Source organism: Penicillium riverlandense (genome assembly GCF_028828495.1).
Source record: "Penicillium riverlandense strain IBT 135883 chromosome Unknown utg000007l_segment0_segment0, whole genome shotgun sequence".
NCBI classification, from domain to species: Eukaryota; Fungi; Ascomycota; class Eurotiomycetes; order Eurotiales; family Aspergillaceae; genus Penicillium; species Penicillium riverlandense.
The window spans coordinates 726794-753283 of NW_026643198.1; the positions used below are offsets into that span (position 1 = coordinate 726794).

Below are 26490 nucleotides of genomic sequence, written 5' to 3' on the forward strand. Positions count from 1 at the left end.
TATTAGGTGACACGGAGAAACAGATGAATGGAATGAGGATGAGTGCGGGAGAGGAAATGGAGAGAAACAGAATGAATCGATCAGCGATCAAGGTCACTTGCGAGACATCAACCTGCGGCCAAGATTGCGGATGGTCTTTTTGTTACTGGGGTAAACAGTTAGTATTTTCTTCTGCTTTAGACAATAAACGTGGCGTGATTCTCACCTATCATCCTGTTCAGCCCCACGGGCGGCTTCGGAGTTTGTGCTCGCCCCGCTCGAAGTCAGAGGCCGATCCGTAACATTGACAAAGCGGCGAGATGCCTCCCAGCGAGGATCTACATCGACATCCGCTTCACCTGGAGAATCGACCATAATGCTGTCCTCCTCATCCGGGGTCACATCACGAGCTTCCGAATCAAGAGAAATGGAACGAGCCAGCGGCGACGGGTTGGACTGGGTTGACTTGCGCGACGGAGACTCAGAGTACTCGCTATTAGAGTCGACGCTGCTCGACTGGCCGGGAGTTCCGTTGCGGCTGCGCTCTGAATCCAAGATGCTATTCGAGCTACGCAGAAGCTGAGACGACGAGGCCAGTTCGCGGAAGCGTTTCTGTTGCTGTTTGGACGGGCGGTGATGCGAGAACTTGTTGCCGAGGATGGCGGGCGTGTGCGAGATGAGCGCCTTAATGACATCCTTCTTCAGACGCAGCGCGAGGTCCAGATTCGACCATGTCTTGTTGCCGTACTCGAGCACGGGCAGTCGGAAGACGAAGTCGTGGATATCTTCGATGTTGTGTTCACCTCTGCCTTTGTAGCTCACGCAGAGGACCACGTCGTGCACCTTCACGCGTGACAGGGACATGTATTGCGAGGCTCGAGAGATCATCTGCGACAGGTCGTCGGTGGGTTCTTTGGATTTGTCCTTCTTGGAAGACGAGCTGCGGCTCAGGCCAAACTTCTTCCTGCTCTCTTCGCTTGCCTGGCTCGAGAGGGATTTGTCGGTCTGTTGCTTCGTCAACATGCGAATGCTATCCGCGGATTTCTTCTTAGACAGATTGCCAGCGCTTGCAGGACGCTTGTTATTCTCTGCAACCCCGGGTCGGCCCTTGTCCTTGTGGATGGGTGTCATCGCCAGACCCTTGAAATGTCCAGAGCGTCGTCTGAATGGGGGTTCGTCCGACAGAGACAGAGTGGGCTGGAGCCGCAATTCAATAGAACCAGGTCCCTTTGGCAGGCCCTCCAAATCCTCCGTGAATGTGGACGTGCTGTCTTCATCAACGCCGTCAGGGACGTAGGTCTTCCCAACGGTATCGGATCCCTCATCTTCATCGTCCTCTGCATCCAGCGGTTTTATGTTCTTGATCATGAAGGGCGAGAAACCACCATTCGCGCCGGACCCCATATTGGGGAAGATGTATTCGAACACTCGCTGGCCAAGCTCGCGCTCAAGCTGGATTTTGAGCGGGAACAAAGACACTTCGAAATTGTCCACCACGGGGATCCCAGCGACGGCCTCCAGCTTGTGCCATTTCACCCGAAGCATGTGGTCGTCCAAGGGGCGCGGCTGGTCGAGATACGGTGCGATGATCTGCGGGTAGATGGCGTTGGGCAACAGATTCAGACCCACCAAACGTTCCACAGCCACCAGGTTGTGGTTGGAACCATCGGTATTATCGGTGCGTTCGTACTGGGCGTTGCGCAGCTGGAACTCAACCAATGGCGCAGATGCTTCCTTCATCAAGTGCCAAACCACCTCTGCCGCAGAGATGCTCCAGCGCAAAACGCCGTTCCCCTTTGACGAGCTCGGCTCCATCCGTTTCTGGGATGTGGTGATCGCCTTCATCATGAAGAAAAGCTCATCCTCACAATGAGACAAGTCCCGTTCAAGTGCCAGCCGGTCCTCCCAGCCGCGTTTGTCGAGGTACTTGGCGTTGATCTGGAAATGCTCCTTGATCTCTTCCAGTTGCCGGATACGTGCCTGAAGTTTGAAGACCATTTCGGGGGCGCCGCGAAGGTCGCTGAAGTCGGACGTGAGCATGATCCTTTCCAGGCGCTCGTTGCGGACCTTCTCGAGCGGTTCGCTGTAGAGCATGAGATCCAGCGCGATGATGTACATGGAGTAGTACTCTGCAGAGTCGCAAATGGCGCGGAAATGAGGGAAGTCGACACTGATCTGATCCATGCGAGTCTCACGACCTCCGCGATGTGGGCCTGTGTGACCTTTGGCGACCTCATCGTTGTACTTCAGACGAAGGTCGTTGTACTTGTCGTAGCGCAGGGTGGCGGATGTCTTCTGCACAATCCGAGAGAAGCCAAAGGGGCTAAGCTCAAAGTCAAACACAGCTTCTAGGGTCAACCAGGGCGGCCACGCAGAGCCCGGCGAGTTGCCGTATTTGTTGCCCGCATAGAAATGCAAGTGGGCCATCAGATTCTTCTGTGTTGCAACGAAGAACTGGGCGCCATCCATCTCGAGGGAGAAGCGTCGTTGCACCAAACCGCTAACATCATCCCAGACACGCTCCTTATCCATGATCGACACAACCTTGAGCTGCATGCCTTTGGCCGCCACAAGCAAGACTGACTTTTGATTCTTCTCGCTCATAAGCTGAATCTGAGGCGCAATGAGCCGCAGGTGGTAGCTGTTCTGAGGTGTAAATTCTGGTGCGATATTATCGCTCGAGTCTTCCGAATGCGGTGTCGATCCGGTGGTCGACTCAGGCGGTTCACTGTCTTCAACATTAACGTAGCGCTTTGCATCGTTCAGCAATTGTTCAATGCGCTCGTCCACGTTTTCGTCCTCATTGTCGCTTCGCGTTTGTGTCTTGGACATCCTAGGATTCTTCCGCTTGTTCCTGTTCTGCTCCTCCACGATATCAAGGATGAACTTAACGGCTCGTCGAGACATGTAATAAACAAACCCTCGCCGCTGGCTGACTTGGTGGCTGTAGCGGAGAATGATGTTTCGAAGGGAGTTGTTCCACTTCAGCTGCACATTGTGTATCATGAAGCGATTCTTGAAATCGCTCGAAAACTCATCATTGGCTGAGGAGTAAAGCCCATCGATACCAGATTTACCGTCGACAGTAGACTCCGTGTCCAACCCAGTCCGGGAGGACGCGTTGCTGGGAGTCACACCGTTTCCTGACTTGTCCCTTTTAGGTGTCCGTTCATCTCGCGCAAGATATCGTTCGAGACGTTGCAGGCTATGAGTCAAGAACCTCCGTCGTCTCGTAAGCTGCTCCGACTGGCGCACATAGAGCTCATGTTGACGCTTCAACTCGTCCGCGCCCTGGTCCCCTTCTTTCATCAGCTTCAGTTCCTGTTCGCCAATCGTACGATCGTAGTTCCGTATCTGTGCTTCAACGGTCGCAAGGCGATCTTTGATCAACTCGATCTGGACGCGACGAGGATCGTTGGTCTCGGACATGACACACTCATGAGTCGGTTCGTACCCAAAGGTACTATAACCGCTCTCTTCAGGGCCGACGTCGCCGAAATCAGTCTGACGGAAGTAGGTGAACCGCGGAGTGAAGGCCAGCGGCAAGATCTGCGTGCGAGGATTTGACTCTTGCGGAAGAATCCAGTCGGGCTCGACAAAGTCATCCATGTCAATCCAGTCCAAGTTCTGATCGGGGATTGTGAACCGAGACAAATCAACAGAGGGCACTGGTTGCTGGAAGGAGGAAATGATATCATCCCGGTTTTGCTCAATATCCTCAGGGGTTGTACCCTGGATTGCGGCTGAAACAGCCCGGAAATCGGCAGACTGTAGGTCAATTTGAGCCTGGTTGATCCGCATAACGGTTGTTTTGGTCTGTTTCGAGCGGCCACGGGCCTGGGTCTTGATTTGCTCTCGTCTTTGGTGGATGTCAAGCTTCAGACTATCAAGGCGGACCTTCAATCCTGTGGCGGTCACAGCACTCTCGGCATAGTCCTCGCGATCCTTGTGTTTGTAGATGTGTGCAACGAACAGAGGTGCAAGAAGAAGTTTGTACTTAACCGTCGAAAGGTGGCGGTTGAACTTCTTGCTGGTCTTGGTGGGTCCTGGGAAGAGCGATCCCTGGCGTACAGGGAGGGACATAACACCCGAGAAGAGAGACCACCAAGAGAAGAAATGGGTGAAGAAGCGCGGAGTCAAGTGAACGGTGTTATAACTTGTAGATGGCTGGACATCGTCGACAGACCAGTTTCGGCTCTGGGGTGCAATGACCGCGATAGACAGGTGAATATGATCACTGCGGAACCCACGGAAAGCATCGTAGTTCGGCTGTTCCGTCGAGTCGACGAATTTGGGATTCTTGAGGACGACATCATAGTGCGGTCTGAACGAGAATGACCGCGTATCCTTGTCGACATCGCGTTCAAAAACCAAACCGGCGGCCCATTTGACATCACCGGACAGCTTCATGATGACCTTCTTGAAGTGAGCAGCATTCTTCTGTTCACTGGATTGAGAACTGGTTTCCAAGTCTTCGGAGGTCATCTCGGTTGCCCATCGTGCTTCGGCGCTGTAATCGGGAATAGCCAGCACATATTCGCCACTAGTCACGCTCATAAACTCCATGGGGTCATCGCTTGGGTGGATTTCCCACTTGACGTCCCGTCGCCAGCACATAACAAAGCCGCTCCCAAAGCCCGTTACCACATATGGGTCGCGAGAACCTTTGAGGCGAAGGTGGACATCACCGTCTTCCTTCCAGAGAACTTTAATTCGAGAATGGAAGCTCAGTCGAATCTTGTCCCAGAAACCAACCCGCTCCGAGGGATCGATCTCCGGCTTGGTGAATCCTTCGATGATCTTCATCATATCTTGAATGACAGGCTGGTACGAGCAGCCCCATGAGATGCTCGTAGGCAGGCTGGTATTGATTTCAAAAACGGGGTCAGAATAGGTCTTGACGGGAGTCACGGAACGCCAGACATTGATGGTGTACGGATCAGTGACTGTTCCATCGGGCAACTCAGACGGAGGCACAAGCTCGACTTGCACCTGTCTTGCAGCTTCATGGCCGCGCCATTCTTCAGCGATCACAAAGTTCGTCCGTAATGACCAACTGGGAAGCCTTGGAGATTGCCCTGGGCGCAAAGCCGGAATGTGCAGTATATCCAAGGGGTAGTCTCTTAGATTGACGCGCGCTTCGCCCATTTCCAGGTTGAGACTCATCGGAATAAGCAGACCGTACTGCATCGACATGGGCATTCCTTTTCCAATGCGGTGGAGGAACGCAGGGTAATCATCGAGCGGGAAGGAAGGTCTGTCCACAACGAGGTTCACGTCGCTGATCAACGCGGACATAAGCCCTGGTCTGTTCGGAATGGCCAGGATGGTTTCCGTCTCCTTCACATCTTCGGGTGGCTCGTCTGCTCCGGAAAAGAGCTCGCGGACTTCTTTGATCGACGTGCCTTGGAATTTCAGCGCAGAATCAATCTTCTCCTTCCAGACCTGAGCATTGTGTTGTTGCAGTCGATTCCAGGCAGCATCAGTAGAAATCTTTTGTTCGGAAGAAAGGCAAGTCGCGCCTCCAGCATCATAGCGGAATTTGCATCCACGCCCACGATCTGCGTCGTCCTGCCTTGGCCGTGTATCAGCACTGTGGCTTCTTCTCGTCTCTTGGCTAGTTCGGTCACTGCGGAGAGTGCGATGGCTCGATTTGGCCCGTAACCGGGACGTCGCGCGGCGGTTATCTGACTCCTTGACTTTGTGGGCTTTCAGATAGAAAGCTTCTTCGCGAGCCAACCGTTGGGTCTGCTCAATCAAACCTGTCCTGTAGATGCAGCCCAGCTTCCATTCAAACGCGTCATCTTCGAGTTCGAACAGCAGAGCTTTGCTGCGCAATGATACTCTTGGCACTTTTTTTCGGTCCCTCGGGCTCCCGCACTGACACGAATTCCCGAGAGCGATTCTTGAAGCGATGGTGTAACTGCTTGAAGGCCTTCGAAGTGTTGATCAAGTTGTCGAAAATGCGATGCATCACCATGTGATGGGGAACACCCAGCCGGATGAAGTCCGCCCATAGGTCAATAGAACTCTCCTCGACCAAATCTTTGCCATGTTTCAACTTCATCTTGCGAAAGTCGAGTCTGACATTATTCATACTGCCGATCCTTGCCCAGACACCCTTGAGCTTGGGCGCCTCTGCGTGTAAGCGAAGGAGATTGGCTTTGAGATGAGGAGTCCCAAGACGCTGAGAAGTACCGGCTAATCCATAGATCTGAAGCATCATCGCAGGATCGTTGGGAAGGAAGGCCTTGAGCTGGAAGACTGTCACTCGAACATCGACCGTAACAAACTCATTCTTTGACGATAATGGAGAAGACGGTGGAGGTGGGGGAATTGATGAAGCAGCAGAGTGCTGCGTCTTCTTTTGGGAAGTCCCCGCATGGTGAGATGGTAGAGGCGAAAACACGTCTTGAACCACGGAAGTTGCAACACCAAGGCAATAGAAGCGATAGAGGGAGTATTGTAGATAGACGCCTTTAAAAACGGAGTTGACGTGCAGAACCGGCCCGAGGCGGTCACTGAGTGTGCTCAATGCGATCTCAAATCGGGGAAGTGAGAAGAAAGGTTCAGGCTCCAAGTAGTCTTCGGATTCAATGACGAAACCATCGAAGCCACGCACATGGAGCGCCACTCGTCGGCCATCTGTAGCACCGCGCTGTGCATGCTTCGGTGGCGACGTTGGGGGGAAGCGGAATGGCGATTCTTCTCCAATTGTTGAGTGACTTGCAGTACGTCGCCTGGTGAGGCTGCTGGTCGTTGGTTCTGTTTTCTGGGCTTTGTATTCCGCCGTCCATGACTGCATTTGTAGAGAAACACCGCGAGCAATTTTGGATACGGTTGTATCGACACCGGCAATCTCCAGGCTGAATCCCGTGGCTTCAAATTGAAATTGGAGGAGCCACGGCGGGACTTGTCTCAACGGGCTTGCCTTTCGCTCCTGTACCTGGACCTTCTTCTGTGGTTGCAGGTGCGTCCGGAATTGTTCGAGCACTTGTCGGATCCCACGATTGACGTCGCCGTTGATCATGTGCACGGAGCACTCATTCAGATTGCCAGACGCAATGACACAGACTTCCGGGGACGCGTTCAAGTGAGCCTTGAGCTCCAGGCTTTCTGTTGTCAAAAGGTTATGCTTAACGCCGGTTGGGGTCTGGTAATAGAACTTGTGAGATGTGACTCGATAAACCGACGACAAAGAGTAGTGAGCGCCGCCTTCGGAGGAATGGGAGGACTCAATGTCCAGCGAGATCGAGGAGATGGAGGAAATGAGGAGATTGTAGTCACCGGGTTCACCGGGCTTTTTCTCGATGGGCAAGACAAATCGGACCACGGGCTCATGAACGGAGAGCTTGATGCTTGCCTTGGGAAGCAATCGAGAGATCAAGTGGTGGTTACTCTGCTTCTTGCGGCGAGGAGAGGAAGCTCGTGCCTCCACCAACTTGAGGAGTCGGGAGAAGTGCTGGGGCTGCAAGTCGAGGGAGGGGGAAGTGACAACCAAATTGGCGAAGAGGACGTTGGTGTTCCGTTCCTCGGGGTTCTCCTCGTCAAAGGCGCTCACCGTCTTGGATGGCAACGTGGTTTTAATGGTCGTCGTAGCCATGGGGATGTATAGAATGTTATCCGTTTCGCCCGAGCCGTCATCCAAGCTAACCGAAAGGGAGATCGCAGCCAGCAGGGCTTGGTGAGCCACATCGTTGCGCTGGAAGTACATGCGGTGCTCTGGGCTCTTCTGGTCCATCCGATTCAGGTCAATCCCGAGTTCATGCGATACCACATTCATATAAACTGGGTTCTGGTCGGCAGAAAGAGACTGTAGACCCCAGGAGAATCGAAAGAAGCTCAGCGCTACCTGGAACTCCTGTATACCCCGCAGTAAAGAGCTCGCAAACTCCCTGGAGTCTGCTACCGTCTGCACAATGGCATCATCTCGGCTCCCGGGCTTGTCCAGTTCTTCCACAAAGTCAGCAAAAGAGATCTCATCGTCCGTCTCTGGGTTCGCAGGTCCCTTGAAAGACGATTGAGAGCGTTTGATGCGCTGGATGAGCATATGCAGATCGTCGTAGGGGATATGCAAGCGTCCAATTTTCAGAGCCACGGATGCATCCCTCAGTCCCTCCAAGTCCTTATAAAGCAGTCCATGGAGATTCACGCCCACGTTGTCCAGCACCTCCGTCGGTTCTCGGCCGTCCACCACAAGTAGAATATTCTGAACATTCATAATCCATTCCGCCGGGCGTTGCTCCTGCGACATGTCCTTCTTGCGACGGAAGAGCTTGCCCCGTTCCACCATCTTACTCCGGGTATCCACCGTCAGGCTGAGCGAGCCCACCTGAATTTGTCCTGCATCGAGGAAATGCACCGTGGAGTTGACGGCTTTCAGGTCGACAAGGGCCAGCCAATTGATCTGCCGGTGCAAGCGCTTCAAGCGCTCCTTGATGCGCGTTAGGGTTTGCCATGTCTTGCTGCGACGGTGGGGAGGGTCGGGCGGTTCGGTCTCTTCAGATGGGCTGCCCGGGTCAGGGGATTCTAGGATATTGCGCGATGGCTCTCCCTTGCTCTTGCGCAGAGATGCCGAGTCCAGTGTGACTTTCAGGTCCGTTAATCGAATGCTGACCCATGTTGGCTGTGCGAAGGACGGGGGGTGCAAGGAAAACCCAAGGCCGCGGATTTCGATGTGAAGCCCCTCTCTCGGAGTGTAAGCGATTCGCCGGAGTGAAAAGTAGCCGACGCGCTGGATGGAGATCCCCGTTGCGATCCGAACAATGGCGAAGACGAAGAAGGAGGAGAGGTACAAGAGCATGAAGCCCACAAGGATGGAGGTCGGATTGATGAGAGGAGTCATGGTGACGCGCGATCAGTCAAGGCACTGATCGGATCAGGGTGCACACACGGTGCCAACCGGCACATTGAGGGGGAGGATGAGGGTCTGCGCGTGAGAACCGGACCACTCTACACCTCTCTCTCTCTCTCTCTCTCTCTCTGTGTTGTCTCCTGCCTCCCTGCCTCTACCAGCCAGTGACAAGAACACGACTGGTAGGCATCAAACAGTCAGGGATGGAGGAGTGCCACGGGGGAGAGTGTGGGGAAGGATCATGGTGGAGGAAGCAGTGTGCGTGTGTGTAGTAGGGAAGGAGGCTTGAAACCGGTGTTCGGACGGGCCGGGATAGGGTCTAGAGGGCGGAACCGGCCAGATCGCGGGTTTGCTCGGGTTCGTCAGCACCAGCAGGAGGGAGGCCGCGTTATCTACTAAATCCAACTCTCGGTAGTGCTACATTAGATCCCTGTCCCCAGTGATGTAGCTGGGGGTTCGAAACAAGCACAATGCTTGGTTCGCGCGGTGCCATGGCTCCGATGATTTCACCGTGCAGACCGCCCGCAAAGTGGTTCGCGATCGACATGACAGCCGTGGACCAGGTGAGGATGGTACGGATGGGGCACAATGGGCTTTTTTCACGGTCCATGTCCAGATTGAATGTGAGAGAGTGTCTAGTTTACACCTAATGTACAGATAAAAAAAATATATTGATCGCACTCGTGCCCGTCAGTGTGGGTGGCACGCCTTGTCCGTGCACTGCAGTCGAGTCGATCGCCCATTCGTTCTCATGCATCTCGCGAATCGGTCGGCGCGGGTCTGGATTGCTCCAGCTGCTCAATCTTCTCGTCTAGGAGGGCTATCTCCGCCTCAATGCTCAGCAGCTTCTCACTCAGAATGCCGCGATACTCCTCGTCGGACAGATGCCGCAGCGGGATCCATTTGGACTCGGCCATCCGCTGCGCAAAGGGTTTGGACGGGTTCCGGGCATTTTGCATCTGCCAGGTATCGACTTTGTTAAATGCATGCTGGCCACAGAAGCCAAGCAGGGAGAAAATAATGGCCCCAGGAATCAGTCGGCCTCCTATGTGACGCGGTTAGAGACGGTGTCAAATATGCCAGATAGAGAAACATACCCATGAGCCGGGTGACACCTCCGCCCGCGATGCCTCCAGAGAGAGCACTGACATAGGCCCGTTCTGACGGGGACGGTTCATCCTTGAAATGTAGCTTGATGAAATTGCTCCGCAGCCCTACGCTCGTCAGTTCCTCGCCAGACCGCGTGCTCAGGTCCGCACTCACACCAGAAGCTCGAGCCACATGCAAACCAGTGGATGCCACAGGAGATCGAGTGCACCACTGGATTGGGCGACCGAATCACCCCGGCCGCTCCGCCATAGATCAGACCCGCGGTGCCTATTTAGAGATGTGAGCTCCAGGCCCAATGCATGAGAAAGGTACATACGAACCACTCAAAGCACCCACATTGGCTGCCGACAGCAGTGAACTGGCCTCGACGTTGGCATCGTTACCATTCTGACCGCTCATGGTGCGAACGGTCAATAATGGTGAGGATGGCGAGCATGTCCCGTGGTGGTGTTGGAGACTCGGTTTGGTTGGACGGGACCAAGAGAGAGGGTCACGTGGTGGGTTATGTAATGTCTTCGAGGATTGAGGCTCCAGCTTAGGGCGCTTAGGGGGTTGGGGATAATATCGATCGATCGAGGGAGATGGGTTTGGCAATCGATAGGGTAATCATATTGTGATTACTTGATCATTCCACTGAGAGAGGGGAATTGATCTTTTGTGCAATTATATTGACAAGCGCTCCACTGAAAATATATATTCGTGATTGACACAAATCTTCAAAAACAATAAAAGCAAACAAGATGGATGGTCGCCATGAGGCAGTGACCATATGATATACTCCCTCTCAATCCATCCATCGGATGAGATTTGTCTGCGATAATTGAAGCAACAGATGGCGCAGTCCGATCCGGGCTAGCGCCGTCACTAAAAATTGACTGGATTGACTAAGCATTCCCCTCGACCAACTTACTTTTCCACGGAGTTTTTATCACCAAGAGACTCTGCCCCTCCACACGATCGACTCCTCCTGCTCAAACCGGGAGTCCTTTCTTTCTGCCTCTTCCCCACAACCGATCCCCTCTCTGAGAAGCGCGCACATTCCGCTTGGCGCGTTTCTTTGCCCACCCACAACCCGCAATCATGGGTTCGTCCGAGTCCCTCGGCCTCGCTTGCGCCAGCCCGTTCGCAGGCTGCAGCGAGCACCCTCCTCATGGTCCATGATGGCTGACTTGTTTTTTCTCTACCAGCGCCCGCTAAATCCAAGGCCCAGAAGATGTCCATTGGGACCTTCTTGGCCGACGAGAGTAGGTCTCACTGTGGGGGGATTTTGGAGGGACGGTCGATACTGACGACATGCAGGTCTCGGCTCTTGGGCTGATGAGATGGAGGATATGCCTCTTCCAGGTACGTCGCAAAACCCCGAAATGACCATTTTGTTGAACTAGGACTGACTTACAACTCTGTGTAGCTGGTACGTGCAACCGCCACTCTCGATACGGCAACCCCCCCCCCGCGATGTTCGTTTGCTAAAAAAAATTATTTTGGATAGCGACCACCTCTATGTCTTCCTTCGGTAGCCGCCCCGCCGGTGGCATGGGCATGGGCATGGGCAGTAGCTATGGTATGGGAACACTCCCTCCCTTCGATTCTGAATCGGCAAGATCTGACAAGAGGGTGCTTAGAGCGCGGTGGATATGCCGTCAGGGAGCCCCCTCCTCTTCCCACCCAGCCTCCGTACACGGTCCACGTTGGAAACCTTTCCTTTGATGCGACCGAGGCCGATATCTCCGACCTTTTCGCCGAATGTGGCGTGACGAGCGTCCGGGTTGTGGAGGACAAGTTGACCAAAGCCCCCAAGGGCTTTGGATATGTGGAGTTCGAAACCGTCGATGGACTGAAGAAGGCTCTGGACTTGTCTGGCTCGACTCTCCAAGGCCGTGCGATCCGTACCAGCATCGCTGAACCCCGTGAGTGTCTCGACCCTGGATCTAATATCGGGAACTGACAAGGTCTTATAGCCAAGGATGCCCGGCCCGAGGGGAGAGACCTGGATTGGTCTCGCCGTGGCCCTCTGCCTGAACTGCCGCAGCGCCGGGTGCCTGACCGTTCGAGCTTTGGGCGCAATATGGACGCCGCTTCCGACGCCGGCAGCGACCGTGGTGGCCGTCGCAGCAACTTCGAGTCTGATGGCAAGCCCCGCGATTTCGGCAACTGGGAGCGCAAGGGTCCGCTTTCACCTCCCGCTGGCCCCCCTCGCGAAGGCGGGCGCCCCCGCAGCAACGACGGACCTGGCTCTGGTTTCCGGAGAGGCTCGCCTGCGTGGGGTGAGGGACGTTCGCAGGAGGGTTCGCGGCCCCCACGCCCCGAGCGGGCCGAGCGGACGCCAACTGCTGCTGATATGGACAACCAGTGGCGCGCCAGGATGCGCCCCGACCAGGCTAAGGAGGCCAGCAACCCCGAGTCCCCCGCCGCCGCTCATGCGGCTCCTGCGGCTCCCGCGACACGACCGAAGCTGAACCTGCAGAAGCGTACTGTCCCTGACGCCGTGTCCAGCCCTACCGCGGCTGCTGCCGGCGACTCCAAGGCTAGCCCCTTCGGTGCAGCCCGTCCCATCGATACGGCTGCCCGTGAAAAGCAGGTGGAGGAGAAGCGCCAACTTGCCATCCGCCAAAAGAAGGAAGCTGATGAGAAGGCCAAGGCTGAAAAGGCCGAGAAGGCCCGGATTGCCAAGGAACAGGGCAAGGAAGAGAAGCCCGTGGACTCCAACAAAGATGCCGTCGATACCCCTCAGGGTGGAAAGAACTTCGAGATCCTCCGGCGGGCCGGCGGAGACGACGCTGGCATGACTGCTGACCAGGAACCGGAGGAGTCGACCGTCGCTCCTGCTGAGGCGCCCAAAGAGCCCGCTGCCAACGGCAAATGGCGGAATGCTGCCCCGACCGAGGAGGCTGCTGAGGATGAGGGATGGAGCACCGTGAGCGCGAAGCCGCGCAACCCCCGTCGTGGGCAGGCTGGCCGTGGAGTCGCATAGACACGTCGATACCCCTTTCCCTTCACAGGAACCGCCCCTTGCGCCGAAATTACAGCATCTGTGAAGGCGGCACGCCAGGTGCATTGCAGAACCAGCGTTGGGATGAGTTTTCTTTCCCTAGAGCTTCATGAAGGGACATGACCATGGCCATATCCCCTGTTCCACCGCACGTTCAGTGCAGACAACGGTAGCTATGCTTTGTCTCCACTTGATCCTCTCCTCTACTCCTCTCTTGCCGTCGGTTCCATGAACTTCTTTTCTACTTCTTTGGGGCTAGCTATTCGATGCACCACTAACTAGTCCTTGCTACGATGATCTGACAGTCTGAAAAGTTTTCTTTCTTATTATTTTCCCCCCTGTCTGTTTCCTTCTTGCTGTTCTCTATTTAGCTACTTATTCCCATGCGTGTGTGACTCTGATCTGCCCATGACGATTACTGCCGATGTGAAATGAAGAGAATTTGTTTTGTTCCTTTTGCTCTGGCCGTTCCACGGGTGGTACTTCTGCCCGCCGACATCCTGCCGCGTCCGCTACGTCCGGAGAGAGTGGTGTCCGCTGTTCCTAACTGTCGACGATGATCCAATCCACTCTTGATCGAATTTCTTTGCCTGGCTCGGTTCCTCTCTCTACTTCCCTCCCCCCGTTCCACTCCCATGTTGTGGCGTTTTCTGTTCTGGCCACGTTTTTCCTTTCCGTGCAATGAATAATTTAGCTAAACCGCAATTCCAGTATAGATTGATTTTAGATTCGCAAAAGTAGGGTACGCAAGTACCCCAGATGGTCCATACTATGGGGTCCAGGGCGGACGGTGGGGCCCGCTGGCCGGTGCTGGCCAATGAAGCACTGTTTCGTACACTGTAAACAAGTGGGACTGGGGCTGTTGTTCTCGATGCATTTTGGTCCCCATTATGACGAGGGTGGATGGTGGGAGTATGAAATGCAGGGGGACTGCACCCACTCAACTCGATCTAAGACTGGATATGAGACATGGTAATATTATTGCCAATTAAGGGATTCCATAATCTCCTCAAGACCAAACAGAGTAGAGGGTCTGTCCCTGTTTCAGAAGTGAAGAATTAGCCCGGATGGATTCTTGGGGCTTGGGATGTGCACGGTGGCGTCAGTATGGGATTGATGAAAAAAGCCCCTTCCAAAAGTAATTTTCATACGTGTTGTCCACTCGTTTCCTCATATACCAACTCCTTACTTCCTATGGTGCGGCTTTACTTTGTCAGTACTAGTCACACCTCCAATCACACTAGCCGCCCAAACCAGCCACTTCCACCTCCTCCAACTCCCCATGTTACCATGTCGGCTACGGCCACAACTCCAACGTTTACTACCACACTTGTCGGATCGCCTCCTGCCATGACCAGCGTTGCGACTCGAACCTCTGAGAAACAGTGTCCGACCTGTGGAGGGGATGGCTCCGAACACTCCGCCGAGGAGGCCCAGCGCCGAATCCAGGAGTTGGAGGGGCAGGTGCGAGATTTGATGGAGCATGCGTCCATCACTGGTGAGTCGAGTGTTTCTTGAGAGTGTTTGTTTCCTGTTTAGACAGGCCAGCATACGACTGTCGAAAATCCCTGGACTGCCCCGACCGATCCAGGGGCGCATCGTTGATCGAGTTACTAACTCCTTTCCCTTCCAGTCGGCCAACTCGCAGAATACGAAGAACAAGTAAACCGACTGCGCTCCTGCGCGAACCAAGCAGTCACCGACACGCCGCGCTCGAGTTCAGAAACCCAAGCCCAACAAAGCCGCCTCGCGACCCTAACCTCCCTCCTCCCCTCCTACCGCCGCTCTAGCAACAATTCCAACAACAATAACAACAGCACCGCCGCCCCAACCACACCCACCGCGGCAACATACCCTCCTTCGTGCGCCGTGCAACAATCCCCCGCCAGCAGCGAAAGCACCTCCGAGCTCCAGGACGCGCTCACACGCGAACAGAGCCTGCGCAAAGCCGCCGAGTCGCAACTGTCGCAGGCGAGCACTGAGCTGGAGGAGCTAACCGTGCAGCTGTTCAGCCAGGCGAACGAGATGGTTGCGCAGGAACGCAAGGCGCGCGTGAGGCTGGAAGAGCGCGTGGCTGTGTTGGAGCGGCGTGATGTGGAGAAGAGGTCTCGTCTTGAGAGGCTGGAGAAGGCCATGGCGAGGGTTGAGAGGTTGCGCGCTTTGGTGAATCAATGAGGTCTGGCTTGGTTTTCTTTGGTGTTTTTCCTATTTTACGACGGACACGACTGCACTATGACTATGAGAACGAGGGTCGGGTCGGGCATCTGTTTACAGTTTTCGGAACTGGGCGTTTTGTTTCTGGATTTTGTTCATTATTGGCGGCATCTGGGAGATGTATTTTGTCGTTTGGTGTTTGATAAGAATTCAAAGTTGAATGAATCTATAAGTGGAATCCAGGGATCCACGGTCCATGGATCCGCCTGAAGCATCACTCCCGCTCGGGACGGGCTGGACCTTCCTGACTCCATATCTGCACTGCACTTGACGGAAATTCCCAACGTCGCTCTAATTTCACCGTAGCATCTACTCAGAGCCCTGGAAATACACGCGACTGAACAGAATGCCCATCGGCATCGCCATTGTCGGCAGCGGTACGTCCGGCCCCAATGTCTCTGTATCCCATCCCACATGGCAGCTAACGGGCCCAAAGGCCTCTTTGCCAAAGAGCAGCACCTGGTATGCACTCTGATCGGTTTATCCCACGATGCCGACTGATACATAGTCGCATGTAGCCCGCCGTACAAGCCACGCCAGACCTGCACCTCAAGGCCATCTACTCGCGGTCTCTCAAATCAGCCCAAGACCTCGCCACCGGCACATCCGCCTCAGCCGTCGATCTCTACTCTGAGGATTCCGGGTCCGGCAAGTCCTACGCAGACCTGCTCGCTCGCGCAGACATCGAAGCCGTCATCATCGGGTACGTCCAGACATCTCATCTCGACCAACTCGACCACCCGCCACAACATAACTAAACAGTCGCAGCCTCCCGATCCTCGCCCAGCCGGAATTCATCCAGAAAGCCGTGTTAGCAGGCAAACATGTCCTGTCCGAAAAGCCCATTGCCAAGGACGTCGCGACAGCCCAGGAGCTGCTGCGCTGGTACCAGGCCAATGTCGACCCTGTCAAGACCCTCTGGGCTGTCGGTGAAAACTGGCGCTACATGACGAAACTGATTTTTGCGGCGGAGCAGGTGCGCAGCCTGGGCGCTGTTCGGAATTTCAGGGTGAATGTGCATAGTCTGGTTAAGCCGGATAACAAGTACTTCTGTAGGTCGATGGGCCGTGCCATGACCCTTCCCCAAAAATACTATGTAGTCTACTCTACTGACGCTCGGACTACAGTGACATCCTGGCGCAAGACCCCGGCCTATCAAGGCGGGTTCTTGCTCGATGGCGGCGTGCACATGGTCGCTGCGCTGCGTCTGATCCTAGGATTCGACCCCATCACGACTGTCTCCGCGCAGTCGCAGCAACTTCAGGAGTACCTCCCGCCCGTCGACACAGTGGACGCGGTGGTGAAAACCCAATCCGGGGCGACGGGCGTCGTGTCTCTGTCTTGGGGATCGTCGTTCAGCGACAACGTCTTCGAGTTTGCCTGTGAGAAGGGGGTGGTGCTGGTGCATTTTGATGGGGTTACGGTTAACGGCGTCGACCATCCTATCGAGTTTGATGGGAAAGGTGTTGGCCCTGAAGTTGCAGAGTTCGCCCGCACCATTGTCCATGGTCGCCCGGTTGAGAAGCGACAGTCTCCCGGGGAGGCATTGGCGGATCTGGAGGTGTTGGAGGGAATGCTGCGCAGTGGGGAACAGAATGGCGAGAGGATATCAATCGCGTGTTAGATACATTCAGCAGAAAGTACGTTCAGTAGATAAGATCCTCATCGATGTTCACGTTATACAAAGTCTTGGCACCATCCGAAATCACCTGCCCCGGCAAGCCCTAAGCTGACATAATCCACTCGCTTAGCCCGAGCCCAACGGGGACTAGCGTGGGTCGCCCACTCAGGCTCAGCGAAGTTTTCCAGGCTCCGTCCAGTTCTTCGACAACCCTCGATCGCCCAGCGAGACCCTGCCAACACCGACAAGGTGAGTTGCCGTCGCACATTTATCCTCTCGGTGCATCACTGACATATCCTCTTTTCAGATGGTCCTCGCAAAGAAGCACGTCCCTATCGTCAAGAAGCGTATGTTGCCCCGATTCACCTACATCCCGATGCCTGCCCTGGATATCATTGCCCGGCCGACCGAACACCGACAGAAGCAAAGGGGAAAGGATCAATTGAACAAGAGAAGGAAATGATTGCAACGAAGGAGAGATGTTCGGTCGTCGGGCGATGTCATGTCCTCCATCCAACTGGACGGAGCGGGTGGAATGCAGGAATAATTCAGGAAGAGAGACTGACCTCGCGCAACAGGCACCGCGCGCTTCAACCGTCACCAGTCTGACCGGTTCAAGTGCGTGCCGTCGGCATGGCGCAAGCCCAAGGGTATTGACAATGCTGTCCGCCGCCGCTTCAAGGGCCAGATTGCCATGCCCTCCATCGGCTACGGCAGCAACAAGAAGACCCGCCACCTCATGCCCTCGGGCCACAAGGCCTTCCTCGTCCACAACCCCAAGGATGTCGAGCTCCTCCTGATGCACAACCGCACCTACGCTGCCGAGTATGTTTTCTCTTTTTCTGGACAGGATACCATCTTGGAAGGTATAAACTAATTGATGATCAGGATCGGCCACGCCGTCTCCTCCCGCAAGCGCGTCGACATCATTGCCAAGGCCAAGGCTCTCGGCGTCAAGGTCACCAACTCCAAGGGCCGTGTCACCACCGAGGCATAAATGGATCGGACCTGAAAAGTTCGTCGTTTCTGCGTGGGGGTTCGGTTCGGGGATTTGAGAGTGGGATTTTCATCTGTCTGGCGATAACGATATTTCAAGGACTGTGCATGGCCCGTGTGCGGCGAGCGCTTGGCTATACCCACTGCTGGGCGAAAAGAGCGAGAGTGAATTATTTACCATTTTCTTTCTCGAAATGACAACCAAAAATTGGAAAATCGATGTCTAGTCGTAGCATATTCGTGTAGGGCACGGTGTAGACCCGGGCGTCATCGACCGGGGATAATCTTCTTTTCTCCCACCCTCCAATCGATCTCCGCCTGTCAGCACACCATGGCGCATGTCGCATCGGCACAAATTCAATTCTCCGAGTGACTAGCATTGCACGTCTGCCCGGCCCAAGTCGGACAGTCCAAATACGAACGAACGCATCATTACCCTGTCCAGCATAGCGGGTACCACAAATGATCAGCACGTCCGGCCCCAAAACCCTCCGCCTTGGCTGAGCTTTAAGGCCCTTTTTTAATAAAGCCAACACGTTGCCTTCTCTGTACATACACCAACCTCCCATCTGGTATGGAGAGAGAGAAAGAGGGCGTTAAGTCGCACCGTTGAATTCTGAGACCCCTCTACCGCAACTACCGGCCTCCCCCTCACGGGCGTCCCCGAACAATGCTCACCCTGCCGGCCCGCTATGGCCGGCTCGGCGCCCTCATCACGCCAGTGGCGCTCATTGTCTTCATCATTCACTTCCTGAGCGCCAGCTTCGGCTCAGATGATAGTTTAACAGGCCCCGGTGCGAAACTCGAAGCCGAGCTGGAAACCGGATACTCTCCGCACGAGCCGCCATGTCCTCCTCTGCCGGGAATCGAGGACATCCTAGTCGTCGTGAAGACGGGGATCACCGAAGCGCAAGAAAAAGTGCCGGTGCACTTCCACACAACGCTCCGCTGCATCCCGCACCGGATCATTGTGTCAGACTACGAGGAAGAAATCGCCGGCGAGCGCACGCGCGACGTGCTCCGCCGGGTCGACCCGAAGCTGCGCGAGGCGAACGAAGACTTCGCGCTCTACAACCGCGTCCAGACGCACGGCGGCCGCTCGGGTCTGATCAGCCAAGACATGAACAAGGTCGCCAACGGGGCGACCGGCATGTCCGGGAACCCGGGGTGGAAGCTCGACAAGTGGAAGTTCCTCCCGATGATCCATGAGGCGGCGGAGTTCCGCCCGAACGCGAGCTGGTACGTCTTCCTCGAGGCGGACACGTACCCGATCTGGCGCAATCTGCTCGCGTGGCTGGAGCCCATGGACCCGGAGCAGGCGCTGTATCTCGGGAATCAGATGCAGATCCAGAATATCATCTTTGCGCACGGCGGGTCCGGGTTCGTGCTCTCGCAGGCTGCGATGCGGCAGCTGGTCGACTTTCACGCTCCGCGCCAGGATGAGTGGGATCGGTTCACGGAGGAGCAGTGGGCGGGCGACTGTGTGCTCGGCGAGGTCCTTAACAAGGCGGGCATCCAGATGACCTGGTCGTGGCCGCATGTTACCACCGGCTCGTTGTGGGAGGCTGATGCCTTTTCGCACAATTACCAGCGCGACGTGTGGTGTTCCCCGGCCGTGACATTCCACCACATGAACCCAACCGACATCGAGCGCATGTGGGAGTTTGACCAGGAGTGGTTTGCAAATGTACATCCCGACTTTTCCTCCTCCTTTGTTCTTTTCCCTTTTCGCCTCGGCACTGACTGACAACGATAATAGGAAACACACTCCCCTCTTCTCTACAGCGATGTCTTCCGCAGTCTCATCCGCCCATCTCTCAACTCCTACCGCGACAACTGGGATAATCTCGCCGAAGACAAACCCGCCCACAGAGACCACGACATCTCCGCACCCACCGTCCCGGTCTCTCCAGCTGACTGCGAAGAATACTGTGCCCGTCTGCCGCACTGCATGCAGTACCGCGTCGACGACCGCGGCCGCTGCACAACGTCCAGGGGTCCTATTCGCGGCAAGCCGAAGTCTGGGCTGCGTTCTGGTTGGTTGCTCGATAAGGTCGATGCACATGTTGAGGAGCTGGGTTATTGCAATATTGCGGATTGGGTGAGGCCTTGATCTTTTGGGTCTTATGTGGTTGGGGAGTTTTTGTGTATTTGCCTTTTTTCTTGTTTATATTAACTATACCACCGGGACTTGACGATTTGGCAGTCAATTTGTATTTAGGAATCATGTGCATCTGCGAGACTGATAGAGAGCTTTGAAATATACTGGAACGATATATCTATGTCATAAACGAAACCAACCCTCAAGTACAAAAGTGATCTGATCTATGGAGAGACAACGCTCCTGGAATCCACGATCAACTATGCAAAATATCCACACATAACCTCATGCATGCAAATGAACGAAATATTCTCAGATGACAGGGGTATCTGGCGATCAATTCCAATTGCACCAAGAAATGATGATATGATCATGGTATCCAATTCAAACAACACATCAAGACGACCAAAATGATGCGTGCAAAACATAGCGCTAAGCCCAAAGCGCTCTAAGGCAAAATTTTAGCTCTGAGCGGCGTTGACACATCAAGACGACGCGGCAGGCACCGTCTCCGACGGCTCCTGGGGCGAGTCCGAGATGTGTAGAACACCGACCCCTTCCACGAGAAGCGGGCCACTGAATCCAGGTCTCGGTTGTCCCTCGACCAGATCTTCACCAATACCGTGGGGCACAGTTCCATGGCCGATGACAGTCTCCTCACCATCCGCTGCAGGTTGCCAGTCCGGGACTTCAGTAGGCCCATCAAAGCCCGGCGGCGGCAACCCCCAGCTCGGCATCTTGCTGCGGTAGCCCCACTCACCAGCTTTATCCGCATAAGCGACGGCATGTAGGAAGATTCCGAGCTCGTGGACGCCTGGATCCGAGTAGAGCTCCGTGCCGCAGACGTCGCAGAGCTCGCCGGACAGCCGCTCGCCTTTTCGCTTCTCGTAGGCTTCTGCTGCGGCCGCCTGTTCGCGCGACATGATCTCTTCCACGACGAGCGGGTCTGTGCCCGGCGGCACATTTGGTGCTGCGGTAAGGTGCGTCCGGTAGCTGATCGTGTCCGGCAGCTCCGTCTTGCCCATGTGCGACAATCGCTCTATGATCTCCTCGTCGCGGTCTGCGGTGGTTTCGTTACGACCCAGGTCCGGACCAAACACGCGCCGATTGGAATAGATCGGGTCGTTGGTGATCGGATGGCCCAGGAACTGGAGGTGCACGCGGATCTGATGCGTGCGGCCCGTCAGAGGCAGGCAGTGGACAATACTGTAGCCTTCCGCTTCGTTCGAGAACGCCGGTGGCGGAGTAGCCGCGCGGGGGGCTTCGCCCGTGGCGGTTTTGGAAGCAATTGTCTCTGCGGGAGCGGTGGTCGCCGCCGCGGAGGGAGGATAGTAGGCCAGACGGCGGAATTTCGTCGTGGCCTCTTTGCCCGTTGCCCGGACGCGGTTCAAGCCCAGCTTCGGACTAACCTGCATAACGGGCTGGTCGCACACCACCACGCCGTCTGGGAACTTTCCCTTGACACGGGCGACATACTCCTTCTGCACGGACCGCGCTGCCAACTGAGTGGAAATCTTCTCGGCACCCTTGGGGTGTTTCCCAATGAACATAATCCCCGAGGTCAGTCTGTCGAGCCGATTGCAGGGCCGCGGCACCCACTCATTGCCGCGTTCTGAGCGCAGAATCTCCACCACAGAGTTGTAGTGGTACCGGCCGGCGGAGTGGACAGGTACACCGGCCGGCTTGTCGATAACGAGGATGTCGTCGTCTTCGTGGATGATTCCAACGGGCAGGCCGGTCACGGGCGGCTCGTGTCGGTGTGCAGTGTGGGAAATGACCTGGCCGTTCTTGATGACCGTGTTTGGGCCGGCCGGCTTGCCGTTGACGGCGACATGGCCGGTTTCGAGAGCCCATTTCTGTGGGGAATATGTTAATCTTGATACTGGTGGCAATTTCCCGACAAAAACTCACGTAGTATGCTGGCTTCCGGTCCCGAAACTCCGAAGTGAAGATCTCTAGCAGTTCTCGACCCCGCCATCGCTCCTTGCAGTGGGTGTTATACGTGTAGTGGTAAGGGCGGACGCGACGCAGACCGCGCTCCATGTAATAGGGCGCCGGCCACGGTTCACAGGGAGTCACGGCGACATGGGGGGTTTCTTGAACGGGGTCGGGCGCGGGCACCGTGGTGGTGTCGATGTTGGCGAGAGCCATGGGTGGCGGAGGAAGCCTGCCTCGCCGAAGGAGGTAGGCTGTGATACGGGGCGACGGAGCCAGGGGGAGGAAGTCGAGTAGATTGCAAGAATGCAATTGTCGTGGTTGGTGAAAAGAAGTGGTCGCGGCCCAGGGAAAAAAAAAGTTTCAGTTGGCGGTTATCAGGTCCATCCCTTATCGGAGGTAAGGAACAACATGTTCTATGGGTACAACTAAGGATAGAACAGAGACTCTAATCAGGGGCTTATGATAATCAAATCTATTCTCCTTGTCATTGTCAATGATACTAATGTACATGACATTCTTTTTTTCTTCTCATAAGCCCAAGCTTACCTAATGCCGATCAGCCTCGGTCCAGCTCGTCCTCGGGAAATGGTAGTGTAGATGAACTCCCAACTTCAATACACTCTCTTCTCCATATCATGGCTCCCCCAGAGTACGAGGCCAAGAAGCGCCGCCAGCGCAGCGACTATGGCTATCACCAAGTGCACCAGACAAGATGGTCAGCCTCATCATGCCCGTCATGGAGCAACTAACTAACAATCTCCAGGTTCGACAATGACATGTACGCCCACCTCAACAACACCGTCTACACAGCCCTCTTCGACACCATCGCCAACACTTACCTTATCAACGAGTGCGGCATGGACCCCTTCAGCGTGAACAACCCCACCGAGAAAAAGAATGCGCCGTCGCCGCAGCAAGGCAAGCTGGCCGTCGGCACGGACCACATCGGGCTGATCGTGTCGACACATGCCGATTTCTTTGCCTCCGTGCGCTTCCCGGATACCCTAGAAGTAGGCCTCCGGGTCGTCAAGCTGGGTTCGTCCAGTGTGACGTGGGAGGTCGGCGTGTTCCGCAAGGGCGAAGAAGACGTTAAGATGGTGGGCACTTATACGCATGTGTTTTGCCTGCGGGAGACGATGCGTGTTGGGAAGGGGGGCATGCCCGAGGGGGTGAGAAAGGGTTTGGAAAAGTTGATTGTTGGGCCGCAGGAGCATGCGAAGTTGTGATGGAACTGTATACCGCCGTCCGGAATGATTGATTGTAGATAAGTCTAGCAAGACGCGAGAAGTCTTTGGATATAACATGACAGCCATTGAGTTTGCTATGAGTGCAGTGCAATTGATTGTAGGCTCAGAGATCATCTGAGAAGAAAGGTCTAGTCTAATTAATCTATGACCGTGTATAAAACCCGAAATCCCAACACCATGATCGTAAGATTGAAATAGATCCGAAAACAAGCACTTTTGAGAGCAGTAGACACGCTTGAACGCTTCTCACAGAATCGTAGAGTATGGCGGAAGGCAGTGTACCGAGAGACACTTTAATCATATTTGGCAACAATGCTGTTGCACCTCGACACATTGGCACTGGTCGGCGGCGAAGCGCCGCGGTGCAGAGTCTCGCCATCCTCATCGAGCCACCACTTCGGATAGGGCCCGGGAATAAAGCAGTCCTGCGCATCCCACGCAGCAACCCACGAGACACCATCATCCAGCAAGAAGAAGCGCAGCTGCTCCGGGCGCCCACCTCGGTGCAGCGGCGCCGAGAACCAGCGGCAGCGGTCCTCGAGCTCGGACTCGAACATGTAGCGGTGGAGCACACGGCAGTAAACCAGCGGGGCGGGCAGCTTTTCGTCATGGTCACCGCCGTCGCGGTGGATCAGATGCCAGCCCTTTCCGGGGAAAAACTTGTAGGTGCCTGGCACGGGGGTCTCCCAGTGCTGCTCGCGGTTGACCGCGCCGTTGATGCGGTCGCCATTCTGGAACCAGTAGATCGGACAGAAGACGGCGCGGAGGCAGATGAAAAGGTTGGGAGCCATTGTCCGGTGAATTAGGTGTGTAGTATCAGATCGGTAGAAAAAGGTCGAGGAACAAAACACGGAAGTACAAGAGTCGAAGCGACCGAAACGAGGGTTAAAGGTCAACGTCCATGACGGGCAATTGTGATCAATCGATCCAAGAGATTGTAAACACGTCTGTCTGCGGCAGACAGACTCAATGGAGAGGGGCTCTTCTTAAATATAAGAACAATTGTCCAGAGCTCCTAGGCACGGGCTCTGATCAGGGACCGGGAGTGGTTGATGATAGATGTTGCGGTGTGGCAAAAGGTGCGAGATAACCTTGCAGCTATCACCGCACAACTGCAGCTGCAGAATGTAGAGACGGAACGTTGCTGGCAATGCGAGAATCAAAGAGGGTACCTGAAACTTAAATGGCGACCATTGGGTTTTATAAGGGATTGTGTGTCCACCGCCGCAGAAAAACCCGCATCGCCACCAAAACCCTCCCCTCGGTATGGGTCATGGCGGGTCCGACCGAGCTCTGGCCCAAACAGGATTTTCCAACTTCCCTTTTAAGCTGGTCTTGGCACGGGAAGTCCCTCGAGCTGAGCTAGCGTCCCTGCTGATCTCTTCAAGGGCCTTAAACATGGCGTAGTTGGTGCCTGAAGTGGTGGAGTCCTCGAGTCATCAGCGCTGAAAACTTTTCTATAGTCTCTGCCCAGACGGATCCCTCCGGGGCGAGACCGGGCGAGACATGCTGCGGCTATCCTCGCTTTGCACACCGTGGGCGGTATGTAGCTCTCAATGGTGGTGTCATTCTTGGGCTTGCGCCGGAGCTCGTCTAGACTTCCCTCGGAGAGTAGTGGTGAGCGAAAATTCCCTAGCTGACGGAGGACAGGCACCCGCAACCCTGACTTCCCGTAATTGTAAAACTCTACTCCGTAGAATCATCATCATCAAATGGAATTGTCACGGTCATAAGATAAAAATAGGAATAATCATATGTAGTCATACCAACACTGCCACATTGTCTAGTCTCTATTCCAGCCACACCGGACTCCTTCGCTTCTGATCATGTGATTGGGTCATGTGAGCCGCCTCACCTGGCCAGGTACGACCTTTATTGCCTTTCATGTCGGAAACACAGGATTGTTCCTTCAAACCCTACACATGATACGCTAAACTACATATGATAGCGCCTAAATAACCCGTTCTGTGCCTACTCGAGGACGCACGCGGCGCGCGCATCGGCCCTGGAACGATGTAATGAAGAGGGTGATAAGAAATCATACATCTATATGGCGCTAACCAACAGCCCCTAAACCGAATGATTAATAAGCGCTCCGTGTAGAGAAGTCATGTAAATAGGGGTAATCCAGATAGTTTCGAAGTCAGACACTTTAATCTCACATTTGGAGACCGTTGGCCAGCTCGGTACTTGTCTATACAAGAACTCTCGCTTGCGAGATCAGCTCCCTAACCACTTCCTCCTCCCTGGCTCACGCAACCTTCTTACAGTTCAGGGCCTACCGCAATGGACACAATAATCCCAAAGGCTTTGAAAAAGGGAGACACAATTGCCTTTGTCTCGCCCTCCGCACGGCTAAATGACTTGTTGCCCACTCCTCTCGCGCGAGGGAAAGCTTGGCTAGAATCTCTGGGCTTCCGCGTGCAGATCTTCTTCACTAGCGTAGCCACAACTACTATTGCAGAATCTATTCGCGTTCGATGCGAGGAGCTCCATGCTGCCTTCCGCGATAATACGATCGGCGCCATTATTTGCACGATAGGCGGCTCGCATGCTAATGAGATGCTACCGTTTCTCGATTATTCCCTTATTCGCTCGAATCCCAAGATCTTCGTCGGCTACAGCGACACCACCTTCCTCCATTATGCGATTCAGTCTCGAACCGGCTTGCGCACGTTCTACGGACCGAGCGTTCTCACGGACCTCTCTGATTTCCCGACCCCTATGCAATTCACAATCGACCACTTTCTACATGTGCTGAGTGAGGCAGGCAATCCGGTGGGACCCCTTCCTCGATCGCCTATCTGCTCAGTGGAACACAGCGACTTCTTTTTCGGCAATGAGGCGTCCGACAAACCGCGTGAAGTTGGTGAATCACCGTCATGGCGGTGGGTCCGGAATGGTCGAGCCACTGGACATCTATACGGGGGCACTATAATCTGTGTGGTGCGACTTCAGGCAACGAATTACGCTCCTGCCTCTTGGAAAGGCAAGATTCTATTTCTCGAGTCCGCGATGGGCGATGATATGCAGCTTCCGTACTCGGTGAGCGAGTTCCGCAATAACCTTGTTGATCTAGCTCTGTCTGGCGTGCTGTATGAGATTAGTGGGCTGGTTGTCGGGCGAGGATACAAATATGATGACAGTATGCAGGAAGAGCTTGCTAGTGTGATTGAGGAGGTGTTTGATGTTACTGTCGGTCGAAGTCGCGAGGATGAATTGCCGATTTTGATGAACGTCGACTTTGGTCACACAAGTCCACTTCTGACATTACCCATCGGCGCGCTCGTCAGTCTAGATTCCGATAGTGATGAGTTTAAAATCATGGAACCTGGAGTGCAGACTTGATCACTGGACAGTAGGCGTTAAGAGAAGTCTCTCTGTTCCATATTGCACAGTACGGCTTCAGCTTATTTATTTGCGGTGATTGATTCCTATATA

The 26490-nt window shown here is 54.8% G+C and overlaps 10 protein-coding genes across 10 annotated transcripts; 6 read left to right on the plus strand and 4 right to left on the minus strand.

Moving 5' to 3' along the window:
- Window positions 1-93: 93 nt before the first annotated feature.
- N7474_007869 (FMP27 family protein) lies at window positions 94-8824 on the minus strand (the record flags this gene model as incomplete). The annotated part of the gene is made up of 3 exons (XM_057199279.1): window positions 94-145; window positions 206-5809; window positions 5865-8824. 3 exons carry the CDS (start codon window positions 8822-8824, stop codon window positions 94-96), a joined length of 8616 nt encoding a protein of 2871 aa, XP_057049980.1.
- Window positions 8825-9582: 758 nt separating this feature from the next.
- Window positions 9583-10342, minus strand: N7474_007870 (uncharacterized protein; the record flags this gene model as incomplete). Its single annotated transcript, XM_057199280.1, has 4 exons — window positions 9583-9878; window positions 9931-10047; window positions 10097-10210; window positions 10264-10342. 4 exons carry the CDS (start codon window positions 10340-10342, stop codon window positions 9583-9585), a joined length of 606 nt encoding a protein of 201 aa, XP_057049981.1.
- A 681-nt stretch (window positions 10343-11023) lies between these two features.
- N7474_007871 (translation initiation factor 4B) lies at window positions 11024-12914 on the plus strand (the record flags this gene model as incomplete). Its single annotated transcript, XM_057199281.1, has 7 exons — window positions 11024-11027; window positions 11131-11187; window positions 11243-11287; window positions 11352-11400; window positions 11461-11504; window positions 11566-11850; window positions 11902-12914. The coding sequence occupies 7 exons, from the start codon at window positions 11024-11026 to the stop codon at window positions 12912-12914; spliced, it is 1497 nt and encodes a 498-aa protein (XP_057049982.1).
- Window positions 12915-14222: 1308 nt separating this feature from the next.
- On the plus strand, window positions 14223-15107 carry N7474_007872 (uncharacterized protein; the record flags this gene model as incomplete). Its single annotated transcript, XM_057199282.1, has 2 exons — window positions 14223-14430; window positions 14566-15107. 2 exons carry the CDS (start codon window positions 14223-14225, stop codon window positions 15105-15107), a joined length of 750 nt encoding a protein of 249 aa, XP_057049983.1.
- Window positions 15108-15560: 453 nt separating this feature from the next.
- On the plus strand, window positions 15561-17764 carry N7474_007873 (uncharacterized protein; the record flags this gene model as incomplete). The annotated part of the gene is made up of 5 exons (XM_057199283.1): window positions 15561-15608; window positions 15665-15849; window positions 15909-16765; window positions 17346-17592; window positions 17656-17764. The coding sequence occupies 5 exons, from the start codon at window positions 15561-15563 to the stop codon at window positions 17762-17764; spliced, it is 1446 nt and encodes a 481-aa protein (XP_057049984.1).
- Window positions 17765-18433: 669 nt separating this feature from the next.
- On the plus strand, window positions 18434-19876 carry N7474_007874 (uncharacterized protein; the record flags this gene model as incomplete). Its single annotated transcript, XM_057199284.1, has 2 exons — window positions 18434-19450; window positions 19523-19876. 2 exons carry the CDS (start codon window positions 18434-18436, stop codon window positions 19874-19876), a joined length of 1371 nt encoding a protein of 456 aa, XP_057049985.1.
- Window positions 19877-20349: 473 nt separating this feature from the next.
- N7474_007875 (pseudouridine synthase family protein) lies at window positions 20350-22015 on the minus strand (the record flags this gene model as incomplete). The annotated part of the gene is made up of 2 exons (XM_057199285.1): window positions 20350-21720; window positions 21776-22015. The coding sequence occupies 2 exons, from the start codon at window positions 22013-22015 to the stop codon at window positions 20350-20352; spliced, it is 1611 nt and encodes a 536-aa protein (XP_057049986.1).
- Window positions 22016-22437: 422 nt separating this feature from the next.
- Window positions 22438-23028, plus strand: N7474_007876 (acyl-CoA thioesterase; the record flags this gene model as incomplete). Its single annotated transcript, XM_057199286.1, has 2 exons — window positions 22438-22517; window positions 22566-23028. 2 exons carry the CDS (start codon window positions 22438-22440, stop codon window positions 23026-23028), a joined length of 543 nt encoding a protein of 180 aa, XP_057049987.1.
- A 314-nt stretch (window positions 23029-23342) lies between these two features.
- On the minus strand, window positions 23343-23840 carry N7474_007877 (uncharacterized protein; the record flags this gene model as incomplete). The annotated part of the gene is made up of 1 exon (XM_057199287.1): window positions 23343-23840. The coding sequence occupies one exon, from the start codon at window positions 23838-23840 to the stop codon at window positions 23343-23345; it is 498 nt and encodes a 165-aa protein (XP_057049988.1).
- A 1495-nt stretch (window positions 23841-25335) lies between these two features.
- Window positions 25336-26397, plus strand: N7474_007878 (S66 peptidase family protein; the record flags this gene model as incomplete). Its single annotated transcript, XM_057199288.1, has 1 exon — window positions 25336-26397. The coding sequence occupies one exon, from the start codon at window positions 25336-25338 to the stop codon at window positions 26395-26397; it is 1062 nt and encodes a 353-aa protein (XP_057049989.1).
- Between the last annotated feature and the right edge of the window lie 93 nt (window positions 26398-26490).